Source organism: Populus euphratica, unplaced genomic scaffold (genome assembly GCF_000495115.2).
Source record: "Populus euphratica unplaced genomic scaffold, PopEup_1.0 scaffold1766.1, whole genome shotgun sequence".
NCBI classification, from domain to species: domain Eukaryota; kingdom Viridiplantae; phylum Streptophyta; class Magnoliopsida; order Malpighiales; family Salicaceae; genus Populus; species Populus euphratica.
In genome coordinates, this window is record NW_011501607.1 from 1 (window position 1) to 20,525 (window position 20,525).

At 32.1% G+C, this 20,525-nt stretch overlaps 2 protein-coding genes across 6 annotated transcripts; one reads left to right on the plus strand and one right to left on the minus strand.

The window, feature by feature from the left end:
* Window positions 1-288: 288 nt before the first annotated feature.
* LOC105118142 (uncharacterized) lies at window positions 289-6,531 on the plus strand. 5 transcript variants are annotated; one of them, XM_011016017.1, is made up of 9 exons: window positions 289-372; window positions 708-906; window positions 1,345-1,462; window positions 1,543-1,791; window positions 2,566-3,021; window positions 3,489-4,027; window positions 4,555-4,753; window positions 5,214-5,369; window positions 5,448-6,531. In XM_011016017.1, the coding sequence occupies exons 2-9, from the start codon at window positions 731-733 to the stop codon at window positions 6,015-6,017; spliced, it is 2,463 nt and encodes an 820-aa protein (XP_011014319.1). In that variant the 5' UTR covers window positions 289-372; window positions 708-730; the 3' UTR covers window positions 6,018-6,531. The 5 variants fall into 5 exon arrangements, with proteins under 5 accessions (XP_011014319.1, XP_011014318.1, XP_011014321.1 ...); XM_011016016.1 differs by having other exon boundaries at window positions 300-437; XM_011016019.1 differs by lacking the exon at window positions 289-372 and having other exon boundaries at window positions 5,448-5,700; window positions 5,800-6,531.
* Window positions 6,532-14,765: 8,234 nt separating this feature from the next.
* On the minus strand, window positions 14,766-16,773 carry LOC105118143 (T-complex protein 1 subunit delta-like). The gene has a single exon (XM_011016022.1). It carries the CDS (start codon window positions 16,586-16,588, stop codon window positions 14,987-14,989), a length of 1,602 nt encoding a protein of 533 aa, XP_011014324.1. The 5' UTR covers window positions 16,589-16,773; the 3' UTR covers window positions 14,766-14,986.
* Between the last annotated feature and the right edge of the window lie 3,752 nt (window positions 16,774-20,525).

Below are 20,525 nucleotides of genomic sequence, written 5' to 3' on the forward strand. Positions count from 1 at the left end.
CTAAAATGCCTTTTCTCTCCCACAAATGCTATTTCTACATATCTCTTTAAAGAGCCAAAACCAACAAAGTGGGACCACTAAAAAAATAGACTAATTAAATGTAGACATGTGGAAAAAAAATAACATTAAACAATATTAAGAAATAATAAAACACTTATTTTTTTCACTCCAATATAAATGGCTCTTCAAATGGCTTTTTTCCATTGGAATAAATATGGTAAAATAAGCTATATTTATACTATTTAAAATGCTATTTTATCAATTTAGCTTTTCAAAATAGCATTTTGGATTGGAGATGCTCTAAGTACCTGTCTTGTCCTCCTTCCACCATGTCCATGTCCAGACCACCAACCGGAAAGTAAAGCAAATCAAGTAAGCGAGAATTTCCTCTATCCCCAGTCCTTCTCGCCGGAACATTTTCCCGTAAACAATCTCCGGTGACCCCCCATTAAAAAATAAAGATCACAACTTCATTCATCATTTGGTCATCAATCCCATTTCCATTCATTACTTTTACGTTGACCTTTTAGTCTTAGTTGATCGATCATGCTCAAATTTTATACATAAGGCTTTTGAAAGCATATTTTTGTGTTTTCTTTTGAATCAGTCTCTGAAAGTTTTCTGGGCCTTCTTTTATTTATTATTTATTTTTATTAGATGATGGGTTTTGTTACTCTCTACTGAACAAGTATTATTTTAATAATCAGGTAAAAAGAATTGAGAGAGGGAGATGGAGATGGAGATGGAGAGGGAGAAAGAACAAGAGTTTGAGTGGCTTAAAGCTCAAAAGATTGAGATAACTGTGGATCTTTTGGCTGCAGCGAAACAGCAACTTCAGTTTCTTGCTGCCGTTGATAAGAATCGCTGGCTTTATGATGGTCCTACCCTTGACAGGGCCATTTTCAGGCACGAATAAATCTAACCCTATCCAATTGCCTGAATTGATTTTCTTTTGCTTCATTTGGCTCACCTTACCTTTACTTGTCTTCGGACTTCAAATCTGCTGGTTATTCTTTATATATTATATATATTGGTTTTGTTTTTGTTGTTGCTACTATAAATTTTTTTGTTAATACATTCACTTGGGAATAGAGATATCTGTGTGTTTAAGTCTGCTTTGTCATTTTATGGATTATAATTATGTGAAAAGACCACTAAAATCAAAGTAAAGAAGGTATCCACCCTTTTTTTTATCTTCTTTTTTCTATATGCATTCTAGGAGGACTTGAATCTTAGTATTTTCTGGGGTTTAGTCATAGTTTGTCTCTTAAGTGTACCTTTCATATGGAAGTTCAATCCCTGCACACATCTATCAATTTTATGAATGTTAATCTCAATTTTCAGGTACAATGCTTGCTGGCTTCCCTTGCTTGCAAAACATTTGGAGTCGCCAATTTCTGAAGGACCATTGGTGGTGCCTCTTGATTGTGAATGGATTTGGCATTGCCACCGGCTCAATCCAGTAGGTTACTAACTACGATATTGTTGCCTTGACTTTTTATGTTTAGTTGGTAATCATTGTTTGTTGGCTTTGCGATCCAGCTACGGTACAAATCTGACTGTGAAGAACTTTATGGAAAGATCCTCGATTACTCTGATGTTGTATCCTCTGTCAATGGAGTTTGTAAAAGGAAAACTGAAGAAATTTGGAACAGATTCTATCCACATGAGCGTTATGACTTCGATTTGGCTTTCTCAGAAGCTGTCAATGAAAAAATTTCAACCCTTGAGAAATGTACGAGCTATGATTTGGTGTCGGCTGTTAAAAGGCAGAGCCCTTTCTTTTATCAGGTAATGAAAGGATAATCTTGATCGCTTATGTCACAATCTTTGAATTTATTGGCAATCATATTTTTTTATCATTTGAAGTGAAGATGACATATGGCTAGAATAGTTTGGCTGAGATGCTACTTTTGTTGCTGTCTCATAAATTAATGTAGTTAGTAGCATGATAACTGCTTGGTTGGCACTTGGATATGAGAATAGCGATAAGATCAGTTTCTTACAATTTAAAGTCACTAATTGATTGCATAAAGAAACAATCGTGCAAAGTTTCCTTGAATTTTTAATGTTTTTACAACTGTCTTTTTTCCCGGAGTATGATTTGGAACAATGCTTCCTACTATTCAGAAATGGTGGAAAAAGAAGCATCTTTCATGAAAACATTCGTATTCTTAGTTTCATAAGGGTTGTATGGCATCTCAAAAACTTCACATCATAATAAATATGTAAGTGGTGGAGAGCCCTTTCGTGGTCTTTCTGAGGGAGAACCCCATATTCTATAAAAAACTAAACGAACTATATATTCTTAATTCCATCAATAAGTGAGTGCCAGCAGCACAGTTGAAAGTTAAAGAACCATCCGTTTAAAGTTATTTGGTTTGCTTTTGTGATTATGAACATGTGCAAATTCTTTTTACATGGTTAATTACTTCATATGCTTTCGGCACACACATGGAGTTATGTGCAGCTCAAGGTTTCTTTTGCCCTGGTGCCCTGATCTTGTATTTTTGTTTTTATTTTTTACATTCCCTGGTTTAGTTCTCTTCCTCCCATTTGTGACAGGTTTCCAGACCCCACATGAACAATGATATTTTCCTTCAAGGAGCTATAGCCAGATATAAAGGGTTTTTGCATATTATCAAGAGGAATAGGGAAAAGTCCATAAATTGCTTTTGTGTTCCAACTTACGACATTGATCTTATCTGGCACACACACCAGTTGCATCCTGTTTCTTACTGTAAAGATGTGAGTCAAGCACTTGGCAGGATATTGGCGCATGATGACATGGACTCTGACAGATCTAAAGGGAAGAAGCTGGATGTTGGATTTTCTGGAACCACGAGGCATTGGGAAGAGACATTTGGCAGAAGGTATTGGAAGGCAGGTGCAATGTATAGAGGCAGCGATCCATCTCCTCTCACAACCATTCCGTTCCAATCAAATATCTTGAGCAAAGAGTTAGAAAAATCAAATCAAAACAAGAAGATGATTGAACTTTCAGAGCGGAAGATTGTTGAGGTAATTTCTGATCACTGTTCTTTTTCCCTTCCCCAGATTTATTATTTTGTTTATCATTTGTCAATTTGAAGTTCTCTGAAACCTCTCTTTCTTCCTGCTCCTATCCACTATTTTTTTAGTTTAAGTGACACATCAATAAATGGGCAATGAATCTAAAGTTAGGATTGTTATGGCCAATGAGGTTCAACTGACATTAGTGTCACCCCTCCTCCCAAGGGATCTCAAGTTCTAACCTCAAGTTTGTAACAAGAAAAAATAGGAATGTTCTATTTCTTATGCAGCCTAGAAGCTTATGAACATATACATTCAACCTCCTTTCTGATTTATCAGTATCACTTAGTGCAACCACTAAAGTGGCTTCAGTTCCTTTTCTGTTTGGCGCTCTACATATGCCAATTGATTATATATGCTGGCTATTTTACTGTGACCGGTTACATTCTTATTTTTTTCTTCTTCATACTATTTAGGTCCTTTTGGAGATCGTGGGAGTCAAAAACTTACCAGAGAGGCACAAGGGAAAACTCTTTGTGATGTTTAATAAAAAGCAACCTGATGTATTCTTTAATGTTAAGCGGAAACTTACTATCCTGTCAGAATCAGGAAACAAACATGTTGCTTCTTTCCAATGTGAACCTAAGGGAGAGCTTTTCTTTGAACTTGTATCACATTCACCTTCCACCTTACCACTAACCAAGGTGTGTACAACAATGGGCACTACCTCGTTCTCCCTGGAAGACTTTCTGAACCCGGTGTCTGAACTTTCTGTGGAAAGATGGGTGGAATTGGAGCCTACTTCTGGAAATATGAGCTCAAAGCCAATCTGCCTCCGAATCGCTGCCTCATTTAGTGTTCCCATCCAAGCACCATATGAACTGCACATGATTCGTTCCCAAGCACAGTCAAAAAGTTCTTGCTTCTTCCCACTTCCTGGAAGGGCACAACATCCTAATATCTGGACTTCTGTAGTTGATAAAACTGATGCTGAGATTATCAGCCTACAAATGAGGTATGCTTGTATCCACATATCATCTCAAGTTTAAAACTGTAATTCCAGCCTTTACATATGCAGTAAAATTATGGCCTATATCAGAATGTTATTACTTCAAACACTCAACGCCCTGCATCTGAAGAACCTTAAATTCATTAATCAAAGAAATACGTGTTCATATGTTATATTGTAAGCGAGTGTAATGAATATTAAAAATGAACAGCACCTGTAGTTGCACCAAGGATTATGATAATAGATAATTTCACACTTGGTCTCCAATAAAATATGTTTTGATTATAGTAACTCTACATGGTAATGTAGTTTTCTCAAATTTGGAGATTTTATTTGTTGAAATATCCTGCATTAACAGAACCTGTCCTTTTCTTTCAGTGTGATAGTAGAATTTGTTCGAGTTGTTAGAAACTTGAGATCTTTTGGCAGTGTATGCTTGTCAAGCATCTTTCTGTTGGCATGTGACATGATAGCAGGACCTTATTATATATTCCAAAGCATTATATCATTTTCTGGCTTTAATTGTACTTTAGGAACTCAACAAAGGCAAAGGAGAAAGAAAGAAGCATTCTTAAGCAGCAAGTAACTGGTGTTATGAAGACTGGTGAAACATGTATTCTTGCTGAGTTTGTGGGGACTCGGTGGTGTTTGATGGATTCTCAGTGGTACCTTGAGCCACAAAAGAAATCCAATGAAGATGGTCATCTCTTTGAGCTCATAGGCTGTCGGATGGTAGTCATCTTTTACCTTTCACTTTTTTCTCTAAAATTTGTTATTTTGATATCCTTCAAATTCTTTTAAAATCCATTATTCTTTATGAATTTCCATTATGAACAATCATTCCAAATAGCCTGAACATCACTAATAATATTGATCATCTGTGAAAGAACTGCATTTTTTTTTGTTACTTCACCCTCAAATCTTTAACAAGGATTTTGCAAACCAACATAGAAACCAGTACAATGTGCCATATTCAATAGTTTCGTAGTGCTAATTTAAGGTTGAAGCTTAGCTGAGTTGAACTAATCGGGGTCTTCAACCTGAATAGGACTGCATTCTCACCCACATGGATCATGCTTTCACTCTATGTATTGTCCTCATGGTTTTAGAGTCTTAATTTTTTAGCTAACCACAGAACTTGCCATCGTTTCAGAGTATCTTACAAACTTGTGTTGAATTTTTCTCTGGCCAGGTAAAACTTTTCCAGGGAAAGAAGCTCGATTTTGAGCCTAAACATTGCGAGAAGAAGAGAAGTAAACAAGATTTTATGACTGCTGTTGAATTTTCTGCTGAGTATCCATATGGAAAAGCTGTGGCATTGCTTGATTTAAAGTCTGGATTTGTCAAGGTACACTACTGCTCATCACATTGACTAGAATGCTATTTACATATCCCAAATTGTATCTGATTTAAAACATATTAACAGGTAAAGGAATCATGGTTGGTGTTGCCTGCAATCATATTAGCCTTCATACTTTCTGATATTTTGAAGAAGGAAGGATATAATGGCTTCACTTCTAACAGAGAAAATCTGGAGGTAGATAGTTTAGTGGAAAAGGCCAAAGGCTTTCATGAGAAACCTGAGCAAATCAGCCTGACTGCTGCTTCAGAAGGTAACAAGGAGCTGAATGTGGACGTGGCTAAAGGAAGCATAGTGAGGAGTGGAAATTGTGGTGGCGGTTGCAGTGGTGGATGTGGAGACATGGTGAGGAGTGGAAACTGTGGTGGCGGTTGTAGCGGTGGATGCGGGGACATGGTGAGAAGTGGAAACTGTGGTGGTTGTGGCGGTTGTGGCAGTGGATGCGGGGACATGGTGAGAAGTGGAAACTGTGGCGGTTGTGGTGGTTGTGGCAGTGGATGCGGGGACATGGTGAGGAGTGGAAACTCTGGTGACAGTGTGTGTGGTGACACAATGAAGAGTGGAAATAGTGGGGGTTGTGGTGGATGTGGTGGTTGTGGCGGTGGATGTGGCAACATGGTGAGGAGTAGAAACTGAGATGGCCCATGCTTGTGGTAGCCTGTGCCGCTAAAAAAAAAGTATTAGGCTGTGTGGTAAGATCCTGCAGTGATGGCTGTCCTAGGAATCACTCATCCAGGCAAATGAGAAAGAGATCCATTTTAATAATGAAGGCATGGACTCTACCAGTCTTAATAAGGTTTCATTACCGGAGGAAAATAATAAGATCAAGAGATTGTTAATAGGCAATGTTCTCATTATCATATCAAGTGTGGTGGAACCTCTTATTGTGTACGTGTCTATTAACATTTTTTCCCCATCTCTGCATACTGAACAGAGTATGGCGATTGCTTCTATTTCTGTTTCGTCAATTCTCAGCTCCAATTCTCATGCAAGCTTGACATGTTTCTGCTTCGTGTCTCGTTCATGCCACTGTAGTTGTTGATGCCTCACTTCAGTTTGGGCATGTCATTGAGGTTGGCATGCGTTCATTGAAATTATCTGACAATTCATTATGTATATTAATTTCATGGTGCTGGCTATGTTCGAGGAACCCTAAAGTCCTTTTGATTGATTTGAAATTCCCCCGAAATCCTGCTATTTTTGGTGTTTTTCAAGAGAGAATTAATTTTACCCTCCTGTCCTCAATCACTTTCATTTCTGAATTCTTTCACGAATTACAGTTTAAGTCTATAATTTGATAACACTGGAAATCTAAGGAAATCCACCGAAGAAGGAATAAGAGCCTCCCTTCGCCAACTGCCTCCTTTTCCAGTCCACCACCAATAATGGAATTTTTTTCATCAACAATACCAGTCCAGTGCTTTTCTTCTCTCTCACCCACTCATAAATCAATTTTAATTCAAAACTTCATTTTCTCTGTCACTGTCACTTTCTCTCTTCTTTACACTTCTACTCTCTCCTTGGATCTTTGGTACAGCTTCTAGATGTTGGGTCTAATAAAAAACAATTGCGGATGTGGGCTGTGGCAGTCAGTTTGGGTTGTGGAGATGGTTCGGGCAGTGACTCACGGTTGAGAGGCTGGGAATGATTTTGATTTTTGTATGGACTCTGTGAAGACGGATTGTGATGGTGGCTGATTTGTGAGTAGATGAGAGGATGGGTTTGATTGAAAGAGAGGGAAGATTGGGATCGGTTTTGAGAAGGCGGGCTGGAAGATCACCGCTGTGTTGATGGTGGTTGTGGGAAATTGATTGGTGCTGGAGGAGTTGCAGCAGGCAGTGGATGGTTGTTGTGTTCGATTGTGGCAACCGGTTTTGTTGATCGGCGGTCACTGCGCGTGTATTGATGGCGGGTTTGTTGCCTGGAGAGAGGCTTTGTTTGATAATTTGTTTGAAGTCATCCCATCACTCCATGTCTCTCATCTATTTTCGACGGTGGTTGCTTTAGAACATCAGACAGATTTCTTTTCATAGTAAAATCTTGGTTTTTTATTTGAGAAGAAAAGCTGAAGTTATGGGTTGTGTTTCTTTAATTTGATGGGTCAATTAATTCCTCTTAAATAGGTTGATCCGTAACTACTCCTTTCTTAAAAAGCACATAACTTGGGTATTTGATTTGATTGCAGTAGAAATATGCTGGGAGTCTTGAAAGCAGTTTTAAACGTAGGAGTATTATGATCATAAGTGTTTAGAGGTGCTTCTAAAGATGGATCCTTTTTCTTCATTGGCACACAAGCAATAGTCATGGAGCATAAACCTTTGACACTTTTCTTCCACCATTCTCAAATTGCACAGGCTAACCTTGGCTAGTTTAGATGCACTTTTAATTAAGTTATTAAAGTGCTCAAATTTAATAGCTTGAAATTATGCAGGTTCTTCCCTTTTAAGTAATACCTTATGTTCATGCCATTGAAATGACATCTATAACTTTTTATGATTGGATACAATTCCTAACACCATACATTGAATGCATCAACCATGGGATACAATTCCTAACACCATGTCATGATAATTTAACTCAACATTGAATACATCAACCATAAAATTCACTACATATATCTTTTATTTGAAATCCTTACGCATTGTTGAGTAAATTATGATCCTTTTATTGACAGTTTTCATTGTTAAAGATGTGATAACAGTGAAAATTATATTATAACTTATTAGCCACTTTAAAATTAATAAAATTAAAGGTTTTGTTAAAGTTTACCATAATAAAAGGTAAATATTTATTCACCTTTCTAGTTACTTAAAGGGTATGAACCATTAACACTCTCCAATATATTGATGGATATCTAAGAGGTAATAGTTTTAGAATTGAAATTATTGTTTCTTTTCACTGTTTTTTATATGTCGTTCATCTTCTACAATATACAGATAATAGAGTTTCTTAATTTTTTTTACTTATAGCATGGCACAAATTTCTTATCATACCAAAAACATAACCTTTTAATTCTTCTCTCATCTAACTCCATATTTTGTAATGACTTGGTTGGTTTGATAATTGATTTAAAAGTGAAATTTTGAGTAGGTGTATCTAATAAACCAGGTTTATAAAAATTTAAGATATTAATAGTTATAGAGTATGTGTTTCTGTTTAGGGTAGGATGTTGATTAAATCTAGATTGACTAATTAAGGTCATGGTATATGTAGGATGTTTAAAGTTGTTGTGGTGGTTTTTTTGATAAGACAAGGTATTTTTTTATAGACAAGCCAAATTATAAGCTTGTTTCAATGCTTTAAGTTCTAACATTTTAACTATGTTTTTAATCTACAAGGCTTGCTTCTCACTAATCTCTGTCCTATTTTATATAATATCATAATCATGAATATAAGCCTCCAAACTTCCATTTTACTTAAGATGCTTCGACTCTTCTAAAGGATCTTTTTGTTCCCCAAACCTATAGCATAAAACTTATTATTCAATTATTAAGGCAACTTAAGATTGAAAAAGGGGTGAATTTGTTGTATCACTAAATTTCACACTTAAGATAAATTAATTCAAGTAAATACAATAATCAACAATATAATTAAAGTACTTCAAGTAAAGAGTTAAGGAATAAAATTTGTAAACTAGTTTTCACATGGTCCGACAAACCTACATTCATAATCAAGTATCAAATCATATTTGAGTATTGTACTCCTTAACTAGTCCAAGCTCATGAGTATAATTCTACTTGATGAATTCAATATAAGCTTTTTACACCACTTGAAGAAAACTCAGTTTTTGTCCACTTGAAGATATACCCTCGCCAAGATTTTTTTTATTTGGTGAAATTCTCTCAGCAATACTGAAATTTTTTACCTAGCTTTTAAAAGTTTACAATAATGATTTGGTTTTCACATCAAACTCTCTCGATATAATGGATATTACAATTTAATCACTAAATAACACTTATAAGATATGAAGGTGTTTAAGTTTAATGACAATATGAATACTTTTTATGCTAGAATATAAAGGTTTAGTAGTATAAACTAGAATGTATTGATGATTTTAAAGTTATTTTACTCTTAGAAGTTTGTATATCATATATGTTTGGATTCCTTTTCTAATTTTTCAATTAGACTAGTTATATATAAGTTTCTAAGAAAAATTAATGGTTTATAGTCATTACAGTCCCACTAACAACTAAAATGGTCAATTAATTCATGAAAAATTCCTAAGTTTTCATCAATAATGAATAAACAGTCAACTGGTTGATTTGGTAACCTCAAACAATAAATTAGTTTATGCAATATTTTATATTTAACAGTTTAACCTAGGTGAATTTTTAACTTAGATTTAGTGTTTTCTAATTAAAGTATTTTAAAGTATTGTCTTCTTTATTGTCTATATGATCATCTTCATCATCTTTAATGTGATGGACAGTTTTGAATGCTAAGTTCTTTTTTGGCTTTTCTTCTTGTTTTTTCTTATTTATAATGGTGTCATGAGGCATCAAAGATCCAATAAGCTCCTCAAATCAAAGTTTGGTGAGATTTTTGGCTTTTTGAATTGTCGTTACCTTTGCTTCCTAAGTTTTTGGTAAATACCTAAGAATTTGCTCATAATTTTGGCATTAGTGCATGTTCTACCAAGTGCATCCAAACTATTTATAATGATAGTCATTCTATTCAATATATCACTAATGGATTCACTAGAAAGCATTTTAAACAATTCATATTGATGAACTCTTTGAGTTGGTTAGTTCTTTTATAAGTTAGTTCTTTCATAAGTTACTTCTAAGGCATTCCAAATTTCTCTAGCATTTTTACATGATATAATTCTATTGAATTCACCTCTACTTAAAGCACAATATAAGGTATTCATGGCTTTGGCATCCAATAAAAGTGATTTCTTATCATTATCTGTATATTTAATTCTAGTTTTAAGAATCTTAACACCATTTTTAATTTTAATAAGTCTATGAGATCTATTTTCTATGTATAACCATAAATCAAAATCAATAGACTGAAGATAAATTATCATTATAGCTTTCCAATAGGTATAATCATTACTATAAAAAATAGTGGCATGGATGTGCATGATCCTTTATTTTAGAGATTATAACTAGTTGTTATTTTACTCAAAGTTTAAGCAAACTTTATATATAAAAACTAAGCTCTGGTATCAATTATTGTTCAAAAATTAAGGTAAATTAACACCAAATAAATGGTGAATTAGGTGTATCACTAAATTTTACACTGAAGACAAATTACTTCAAGTAAATACAACAATCAATAATATAATTAAAGTACTTCAAGTATTGCAATTTTGCAAATTTGTTTTAACATAATTCAGTAAATTTACATCCACACCTCAAGTATCAAATTGTACTTGAGTATTATATTTCTTCATTAGTCCAAACTCAAGAGTACAATTTCACTTTATGAATTCACACGAAGCTTTTTACTCTACTTGAGAAAAACCATTTCTTCAATAAAACTTGTTTAACACTTATTCTTCACCAAGCATATTATTAGTTTATTTTTCATTTTATTGTTATCATGAAAATATATAAAAACATAAATGTGTGACTCTAAAAGTCAACAAAACCTCTACATATTCATCCCAAGAAACCTCTTAACCTCCTAAACTCTTTGTGAAGTTTTGATGTTCATAGAGGGTCATATCATCCAAGTAACACAAGATAATTTTAGACTGAATTAGACCTCTCTCTTCCATTTCTCTTGTAACAAAAGCTAAAAGAGGTGGTGCTTATTGTGCACCACTTTATAAAAATTATTTATTATAATAGTTGTTGTTTTTCTACCCTTGTGTTTTTCCTTTAACATTTGAATTATTGAATATTAAGCTTCATGATTTATTATGATTTGCTTTATGTGGTTATTCGAGTCTTATGATCTAAATCATGAGTTTTATGAGTTGACTCGGGTTATGACACGACTAAAAGATTGATGTATTCTCCCAAGTGCAGGAGTGTCGAAGTAATAAATAACCCAGCAAGACCGGGGTCGAACCACAGAGAGGTTAATTGTACAAATTATAAACGACAATAGTAACAACAACAACAATAACAATAATAATAATAGTAATAACAGCAATAATAATAATAATAATAATAATAATAATAATAATAATAATAATAATAATAATAATAATAATAATAATAATAGTAGTAGTAGTAGTAGTAGTACTAATAATAATAGTAATATAATAATAATAATAATAAAGAAAAATAAGGAGAAGAAGAAGAAGAAGATGAGAACTTTGAGATGGAATATTAATGTAACGATTAAACAATTATAATAACAAATGTCAAGATTAGAGGTTCCACTAATGGTATGTCAAACAAGTATAGTATATACTCTTATTATTCAATTGGAAACCACACACAAAGGAGGTTCCAATTAGATTATAGATTGTTAACATGATTACATTAGTCATCTTATTCGATTAATGCTAATACTTGTAAATCTCGTCAAGCATTCATGATTATAACTTATGTTAACAACAAATCAAGTTCCTTTCATAGCTCAGGTGTCGGTTATACCATACATTATGGGCTATGAAAGTGTCAAGCATTTGTTGTACCAAGTGTTATACAACATAAATCAAGATTAGTCATTTAACAAGCAAAGTATTAAAGAGTGAACAAGATAACAAATACAAAACATGTTAGTATCAAACATTAAAGTCCATATTAAGTTTACATTATACTTATTCTTACACCATTAGTGTAACCTTTTCACCTTGACATAACTAACTTAGCTAGACATAATGAAAGAAAGAAAAATAAATAAACAAAATAAGAACATAAATAAGATAAAAGTTAACTAAGTAAATGAAAGGAAATGAAAGGCATAAACTTGATATTAATGAAAGCAAAGCATAAACATTACAAAAAATACAAACAAAGAAAGCAAGAGCATGATCTTGATCTGGAGACCAAGATGCCTAAATGCATGGCAAATGCCTCCTTTTATAGGCCAAAATTGGGAACTATTGATTTGATGACTAATTGATAAGTGGGTGGCCAACTTTTGACTTGGTGACAATCCTTATCTTCTCTTGTCTGCCCAAAACGTCATTGATAATGTCAAAATTGGAGCCAGTTGCAAACATGAAAGTTGTAGGCAATTGTCTCAGCTTTCTTGTGTAAAACATTCAGCTCATTTGGACTTCTAAAACTCCAGATATGGCCAAAATACTGAACAGTGTTCGGGCTGGAAGACATATTCGGGCTTCTTTGTTATTGCTACAATTTGGACTTGAAAATGGCCTTTTTAGATCTTGGGCTCCATATAAAAGTTGTAGGCCTATGTCTTACCTTTCCATCCATATAAAGTAGACCTAAATCTGAGATCTATAGCTCTAGATATAACCTAATTACCAAACAGTGTTCCGGTTTGGATTGCACCGACATCTCTTTTCTAATTTTGGTCATCTCTTTGCCCTTGCAATTTAAGTTCTTAAAGTCATCAATCAATCCTTTCATTTATGTGATAGGCATGCATTTAAAATGAACATTTACCACAAATTAAAGGTATCTTATATTATTAGATATATTATTATAAAACATGTTTTAGTTAAGGAGTTATTGATATTTCAAGTGCAAAATGATGATATAAAACCATGATAAAAATGCATTTTTAAGTACTAATCAGGTTGTCTTTTTATTCTTTTTTAATTAATTTTTTTTTACTGTATCCTTTAATATTAAGTTGATTGAGAATTAAATTTCATAATTTATTTTGATTCAATTTCTATGGAGTTATCCTGATCTTATAACCCGATTCATAGGTTTGGTAGGTTAACTCGGGTTAATTATTTTTTATTATTTTTTAATTTATTTTTTTAAAATTTCATCCTTCAATATTGGATTGATTAAAAATTGAGTTTCATAATTTATTTTGATTTTTTTTATGAGATTATCATGGTCTCATAACTTAAATTGCAGATTTTACAAGTTAACCCGGATTGATATAAATCAATCTAATATACTTAGTATATTTTTAAATTTTTTTAATCAAACTATATTTTTATTAATTATGTAGGTTATCTTTGAACCTATCAAATAACTGGATTTCATCAAATTAGCTCTTATGTGGTTTAAATTATTTTTTAATAAAATATTAATAATACTCAAATTTATTTTTTTCATTAAAAAAAATTTACGGCAGTCAACAACACAGTAATGATCTATATGTGATCAACTCCTTTCCATACCCATTTTATGTACCAAAACTACACCGTCCACATGGAAAGAAGAAAAAAATCAAGTAGTTGAAACAGAGCCTTAAGAAGCCAACTTGATTTACAGAAAACATGAAGCCATCTTATATAGCAATTAAACTTTTCCTGAGACCGACATAATGCTTCCAGGTACAATCCATTTTACACATCATGTAATAGAAGCATGATTGATCCTGGCTTTTTTTTTTTATATATAAGTTGCACTTGATCAACATCAAAATAAAAAACGAACACCAACAACTCTGTAGCCGGATTATTTTTAACGACCCAAAGCTAAAAGCAAAAGCAGTGTTATAATTTACTGGATAAATTATAGTAGGATACTGCTTAACAGGATTGTGAACACATTAGATATACATTTATGTGCAGCGATTATGGATACCCAAGTTTATTATTGGATTTATTTAACAGGCAGTCGTAGAATGATTTTTGGTAAGTGGTCTTGATCGTTGGTAATTCTGTCCCCTGACAAGAAGAGAGTCGTTTGGCATGTAGGGAAGGTTGTGTTGAGCCTAGTGATGATGTAGACTCGTAAACTACATAAACAAGGAACTTGAAAGGCTAATAATATTTCACAAGTAACTGGAGCATTACTTCAGGGTAACAAGGAGTATGTTTGATGTGTAGAAGAGGGGTTAAAATGAAAAATGCTATGAAGCATTACAAAAACCATAATACCATAACTCTGCGGCCGGTGTTTAGCAAGACAACAATGGTGGGTATTCAGGAAAAAAAAAGTAGAAGCTAGAAATCGGAGCTACAGGTAACATTAGGTACTAAATTTAGTTTCATGCAATTTACACAATCGTACACGACTGCAAAGATTGTCATCATCTTGCTCGAATTATATATTATCACATCATGGAAAAACCGGTAAGAAAATGCTAGAGTGCATCTATGAAAGTTGACAGGTTCTCATTGGAGCATAATGCATGTACATGTTGATATAAACTCAATAAACATTGATTCGGCAATTTTACTTACTGAAAAGAAGCTTCACTAGAATAATCCAAGTCTATTCAGCAACACCCCAGATGTAATATGCAAATTGAATACCATGATCTATATAGATCAAAAGACAGGAAAGCTAAATGCTGTGAAAGAGTAAAAGAAATCTCCAAACAAAATAGCATAAAATATCCAAAAATAAATCAAACATCAAGTAACAAGTAACAAAGCAGATACCACCAAAATTCTTTAACCATAAACCATTCATAAGATAGTTCTAGAGGAAAAGAAAAAACAAAAGGAAAAACAGCCCCATTCATATGAGGCTCAAGCCACACATTCAATACATCATAGATACTACTAGACAGATAGCCTAACACATTTCATCTTCGATTTCAATCTACCTGACAGTAACAATGTCATCAATCTTCAAAATCATCCGCACACACTCTGCTGCCAATGTGATGGCACTTGTGCTCACAAGCAGAGGCTGAACCACATTCTCCTCCAAAATATTTGTGATCTGCCCCTTCCTCACATTGATTCCTGCATTGATCTCTCCTTGAGCATGCCTATTCCTCAGTTCAGTCACAATAGTAATAGGATTCAGCCCTGCATTCTCTGCCAAAGTATAAGGTATAACCTCAAGTGCCTCAGCAAATGACTTCACACAGTATCCTTCCATCCCATGGAGCACCTTGGCCCATGCTCCAAGCTGTCTTGACAACTCAATCTCTGGTGCCCCACCACCTGCAATCAAAAACTGTTTATTCACCAAACACCTAATGACACATAGGGCATCATGCAAGCTCCGCTCTGCCTCATCGAGAACTAGCTGATTGGACCCACGTACAAGCACACAGGTAGTCCTTCCCATATCCTTAATCCCAGTAATCTTGACAATCTTCCCATCTCCAAGTGAAACCTCCTCAACTAGATCCGCATATCCCAACTTTTCCTCTTTGAAATGCTCAATATTTGCAATGGGCAAACAATTCAAAGTCTTAGTAATGAACTCAATCTCATCCCTCTCCACATCCTTAATCACCAAAATCTTCGCTTTCGCCAGATAATGCAAGGATAAATCTGTCACCGCATCCCTCAAAATACTCTTCTGAATCAGCAACACATTACACCCAGTTGCCTTAATCTTCTTAATCATACCCAAAATATAATTCCTCTCTTCCTTCAGAATCCTATCCATTTGTGCATAATCAGACACCACTATACTCTGCTCAATATCAGTCTTCGGTGGGGAAATCTGAAACTGAATAACCGCAATCTTGGCATTCTCAACACGCGTCAGCCCACCTGCAGCATGACTCACTTTCTTATCAAAAACCAAACCCCTAACCATCTCTGTATCATCCACGGTTCCACCCAGCTTTTTCACTATCTTAATATCCCTAAGATCAACTAAATCTGGCTTCTCAGGATCCACAACAGTCAAAACAGCATCAACAGCTAATGGAGCTAGCAACGACGAATACTGACTAACAACTTTACTATTTAATGAAGTGCTAGCAGATTTCACTAACGAATCACGGTCGGTTAACTCTAAAGGCACAGCCATTGCAGTTAAAACATCAACAGCTTTAATTGAAGCTTTATGTAATGAATCGGAGATTACCGTAGGGTGGATACCAGAGGAGAGGAGTGAAAGGCACTGCTTAAGCAACGATCCGGCAATAACAACGACGGTGGTGGTGCCGTCACCAGCAGCGGAGTCTTGAGATTTAGAGAGTTCAACAAGCATCTTCGCAGCCGGTTGGAGAACCTCCATCTTGTTAAGAATAGTGGCGCCATCATTGGTAATGATGACTTCGCCGCTCGCAGTTGAAATCATTTTGTCCATTCCTTTAGGACCAAGACTGGTTCTGACAGCGTCAGCCACCGCGCAAGCGGACTTGATGTTGGCATGGCGGATGTCTTCTTTCCGCTTGTTGTCGACGTACGACTCGGTTTTGGAAGATCGAGGAGCGGATTTTGCTACAAGTGCCATTGATTGTTTTTCTAAACCCTAACCCTAATTCTGTGGCGAGAGAGTGTAAATTAAAAAAGAAGGTAGGGGGTAAACGAGAAAGAGAGAAACCCTAGAGAGCGAGGAAGTGAGGTCGAGAGAGTTCTGTAACGATGAAAAAAGTGGGGTTTCTAAAGGTTAAGCGACTGAGTTTTTTAAATAGAGAAATAGACTTCAACAAGTATATTGGCACGTAAAAAAAATTTAAAGTGCAAAAACAAAATATTCAATGAAAATATATATTTTTTTAAAATAAATTTTAATTATGAATTAAATGATTTTTCATTTAATATTAGGATGGCAACTATTAAATCTATTTAGATAAACATGAGTTTACCTATAAATTCATGGGGATATCCTTTAAAAAAATATAAAAAACTTAAATTTAAATTAATTTAATATTAAAAAATAAAATTAATAAAAAATGATATTTATTTAAAAAAATTAAATGAACTCAAATTAATCAAGCAAACTCATAATACAAACTATGATATTTAATAAATTTTTTATTTTAAAAATTATTTTTATATAATTATCGATATAAAATACATAATAATTTTTTTATATCAAATATTTTGTTTAAAAAGTAAAAAGAAATGGTGATAAACATATTATACCAAGATGATAAAAGCACATTATTGATGACAAAGAATGAAATTATTATTTTTTTTAAATGGAGGGCATAAAAAGCATTAAACAAAAAAACAAATAATTTGAATATTATTAATTAACTCGTTACACTTGCGATCTAGCTTATAAATTCAATCAAGTTCGATGATTTTTTTTATTAATTTTTTAACTCAAATATAAAATAGCAAAAACAAAAAAAAAACACCTAGAAGGAGCTCAGGCATATGGGACTTTCAGCCTAACCTGTGAGCCCAAGTTTGTCTTTATTTCTTAAAATATTTTTATAAGAACAGATAATATATCATTTATTCTATCTTTTTATAAAAAAAAGAAAGTCAGCACACGTCATATACTTTTACAGAATTTAGCAACAAAAGATCACTGTAAAAATAAGACTTTATTTTTTATTTTAAAACTCGTTTTCAACCTAGTTTTTGACCTAAAATATCTCGAGAACATCCTTAAGCACTTTGATAAAACTATCAATGACCTCAGAAAACCAAAATCAACTCCAACCTAAAAACATTCTCATGATCAAACTTGTCTCATCAAGCAAGAAAAAAGAAACAAAACACTTAGGTAAAACCATCCTCATGAAATAGAATTTATTGACACCAATTTAAATTTTTTTGGTTGTCAAAATCATTGTCAATAGTTATTTTATCTTTTTCTATTAGAATCTAATATCCTCTCTCGTCTCACAAAAAAATGACTGAAAACTAAGAAAAATAAATTTTGATATCAAAATTAATTTTTTAACAACTAAAAGAACCAATCATCTATAAACCTAAAAAAATAAGAGATCAAAATAATTTTTTTGGATGAAATTTAAAACCACCACCTATTTTACCCACTATTTTTACTTTGCTTCTCTCATTTTCAATCCAACTTTGCACCTTTCCTTTCAAAAAAATATGCAATCAAATGTTAATTTAGGTTCAAAATGACTCAATTATGTCAAAAAAAAATCAAGAATCATATTGAAATTTTTAAAAAACTTGACTATTACAATCCATAATCCATAATGATTTAAAAGAGGATGAAAAGTGTTTGTAGCCATAATGTTTTGGCAATAAGCTATAGTTTCTATTAATTTTCCTTTTCTTTTGACTATAAAGTAAATACAATATTTATATCTCAGTAATTTAATTACAAAAAATAAAATAAAATTAGCTATTTAATTTACCTTTTGGGTGTATAAAATATTTTGATATGTTTTTATATAAAAAATTCAAAGTATAAATCTAAAAGCCTGTGCAAATATATGATTTAATAAATCGATAATCATCTATATAAATAAATATGAGGAAATCATTAATAATAATTAAAAGAGAAATTGTAAAATTTGATATATAGATATAGATCAAGAAATTTAATTTCACAAAATAAAATGTTTATTTGATTGTGTCTACTTAACTTGCTTATTTAAATCAATAAAAGATAATAAAAATTGAAACACAAACGAAACTAATTGAATAAATCACAACCTAAAACAAATATTGCACAAGACCGAACATATCAGGAACATTATTTAAAAAATAATTATTTTTTAGAAAATAAATTTCATATGTATAAAACAAAATTTGTTTAGATGAATTAGAATAATATCTTCAAAAACCAAATACAAAAATAACAATTAAAAAAACCTTATATTCAAAAAAGGTATGTGAACCCTATGACCTAGATCAAGAGACTGAAATAAAATAGTAGAAAAGAAATTAACAATAAATGCAAAACCAATCTTTTAAAAAAGAAATTATTGTAGAATGATAAGATCATAAAAGAAAATAAAAAAAATGAAAAAAATACAAATGACTTTAACTTTTTAACCTTGTAACACGTATCATTAGATCAGAAGTACCACAAATAAAAAAAAAAATATAAAACTCAATTCTTTACAAATCAAATATTGAAGCATGAAACTTGAAGAAAAATCAGTTACACAAAATGATCTTAAAAAATATATAATTAAAAGAATAAGGGTTAAAATCAAAATTAAAAAAAATACATTAGAAGGCAAGCAAGAATTTTAATTGGATGGTTAAATTGAAATGAAAAATAAATTTAACAAAATAAAAAATAAATCAAAAGAATAAGGGTCAACTTAGAAAAAATAAAACAACACAAACTTTAATTGAATGATGAAATTGAAAGCTAATAAAACTCTAATAACATAGCCGAAATATATTGAGCATAATATAAACTATATGAATGTATTTAAGTAGGTAAGAAAGGATTCATCACCTTAAATAAATTAAAAAAATATTCTACATGTTCTCAAATAATATTGATTATGAAATCCTTACGCAAAGTAAAATAGTATTGAAAAAAAATTCAAATCTAATTCAAAGAATTAATAATTGTAGTGTCGAGAACAATTATGACTTAACAGAGTAGATACACTCCATATTATAATGTATAAATCAAAACATTATTAATGAATGTATAATAATTATACTATGAAACTACTCATTAAAGATTAAATCAAATCATTTATGATTTTTTTAATATTTGTGAGATCATGAAACATTATTAAATGATGCACTTGATCTTCAAATATATATCAATTAATTTTTGAATTGATAAATAATTAAACAATTTAATTTATTTAATCCTAGTTTATTTAGTATTATGATTTATATTTGAGTCAATTTATTAGAAACATAATAGATCACACATATTAAAAATCATTGGTTGGAAATTAAATTGAAAAAATTAATTAAGTGTAACTTTATTATTAATAAGTTTTATAAATTAAGAACTAGAATCTAATTAATATAGGAGATTACAATTCAACACATAAAAATTTATATAAGAACTTAATTGAGTAAATTTCTAAAATTATGCTAAAATAATATATGTGATATTATTCAGGAGTTAAATTGATATTTTATTATTTATAGTGATATTAATTGTTTTTTATAAATAAAATGTTATATCTTATATTTTGAGTTAGAGTGGTATAAATGTTACATAACATATATACAAAGAAACACTTTAAACATAAAAAAAAGAGAGCTTCAAAACATATTAATCTTTTTTTTTCTCTCTCCCTTTAAAAAAGAATTTTAGGAGATTTTTTACTAGTGATTTATGTAAGTTAGTGTTAAAGGCCGGAAACTTAAATAACTTGTGGTTTGTGATAACCTAACGTTGAAAAAATTAATTAAACCTAAAAAATAAATCAAATCTTCAAGTAATCTTTTCTTAAACCCTAAACAAACCTAAATTATGTAATTTAATTGCCGGGACTTTTAAGAAAATTCTAAATTATTGTTTTTATTGTGTG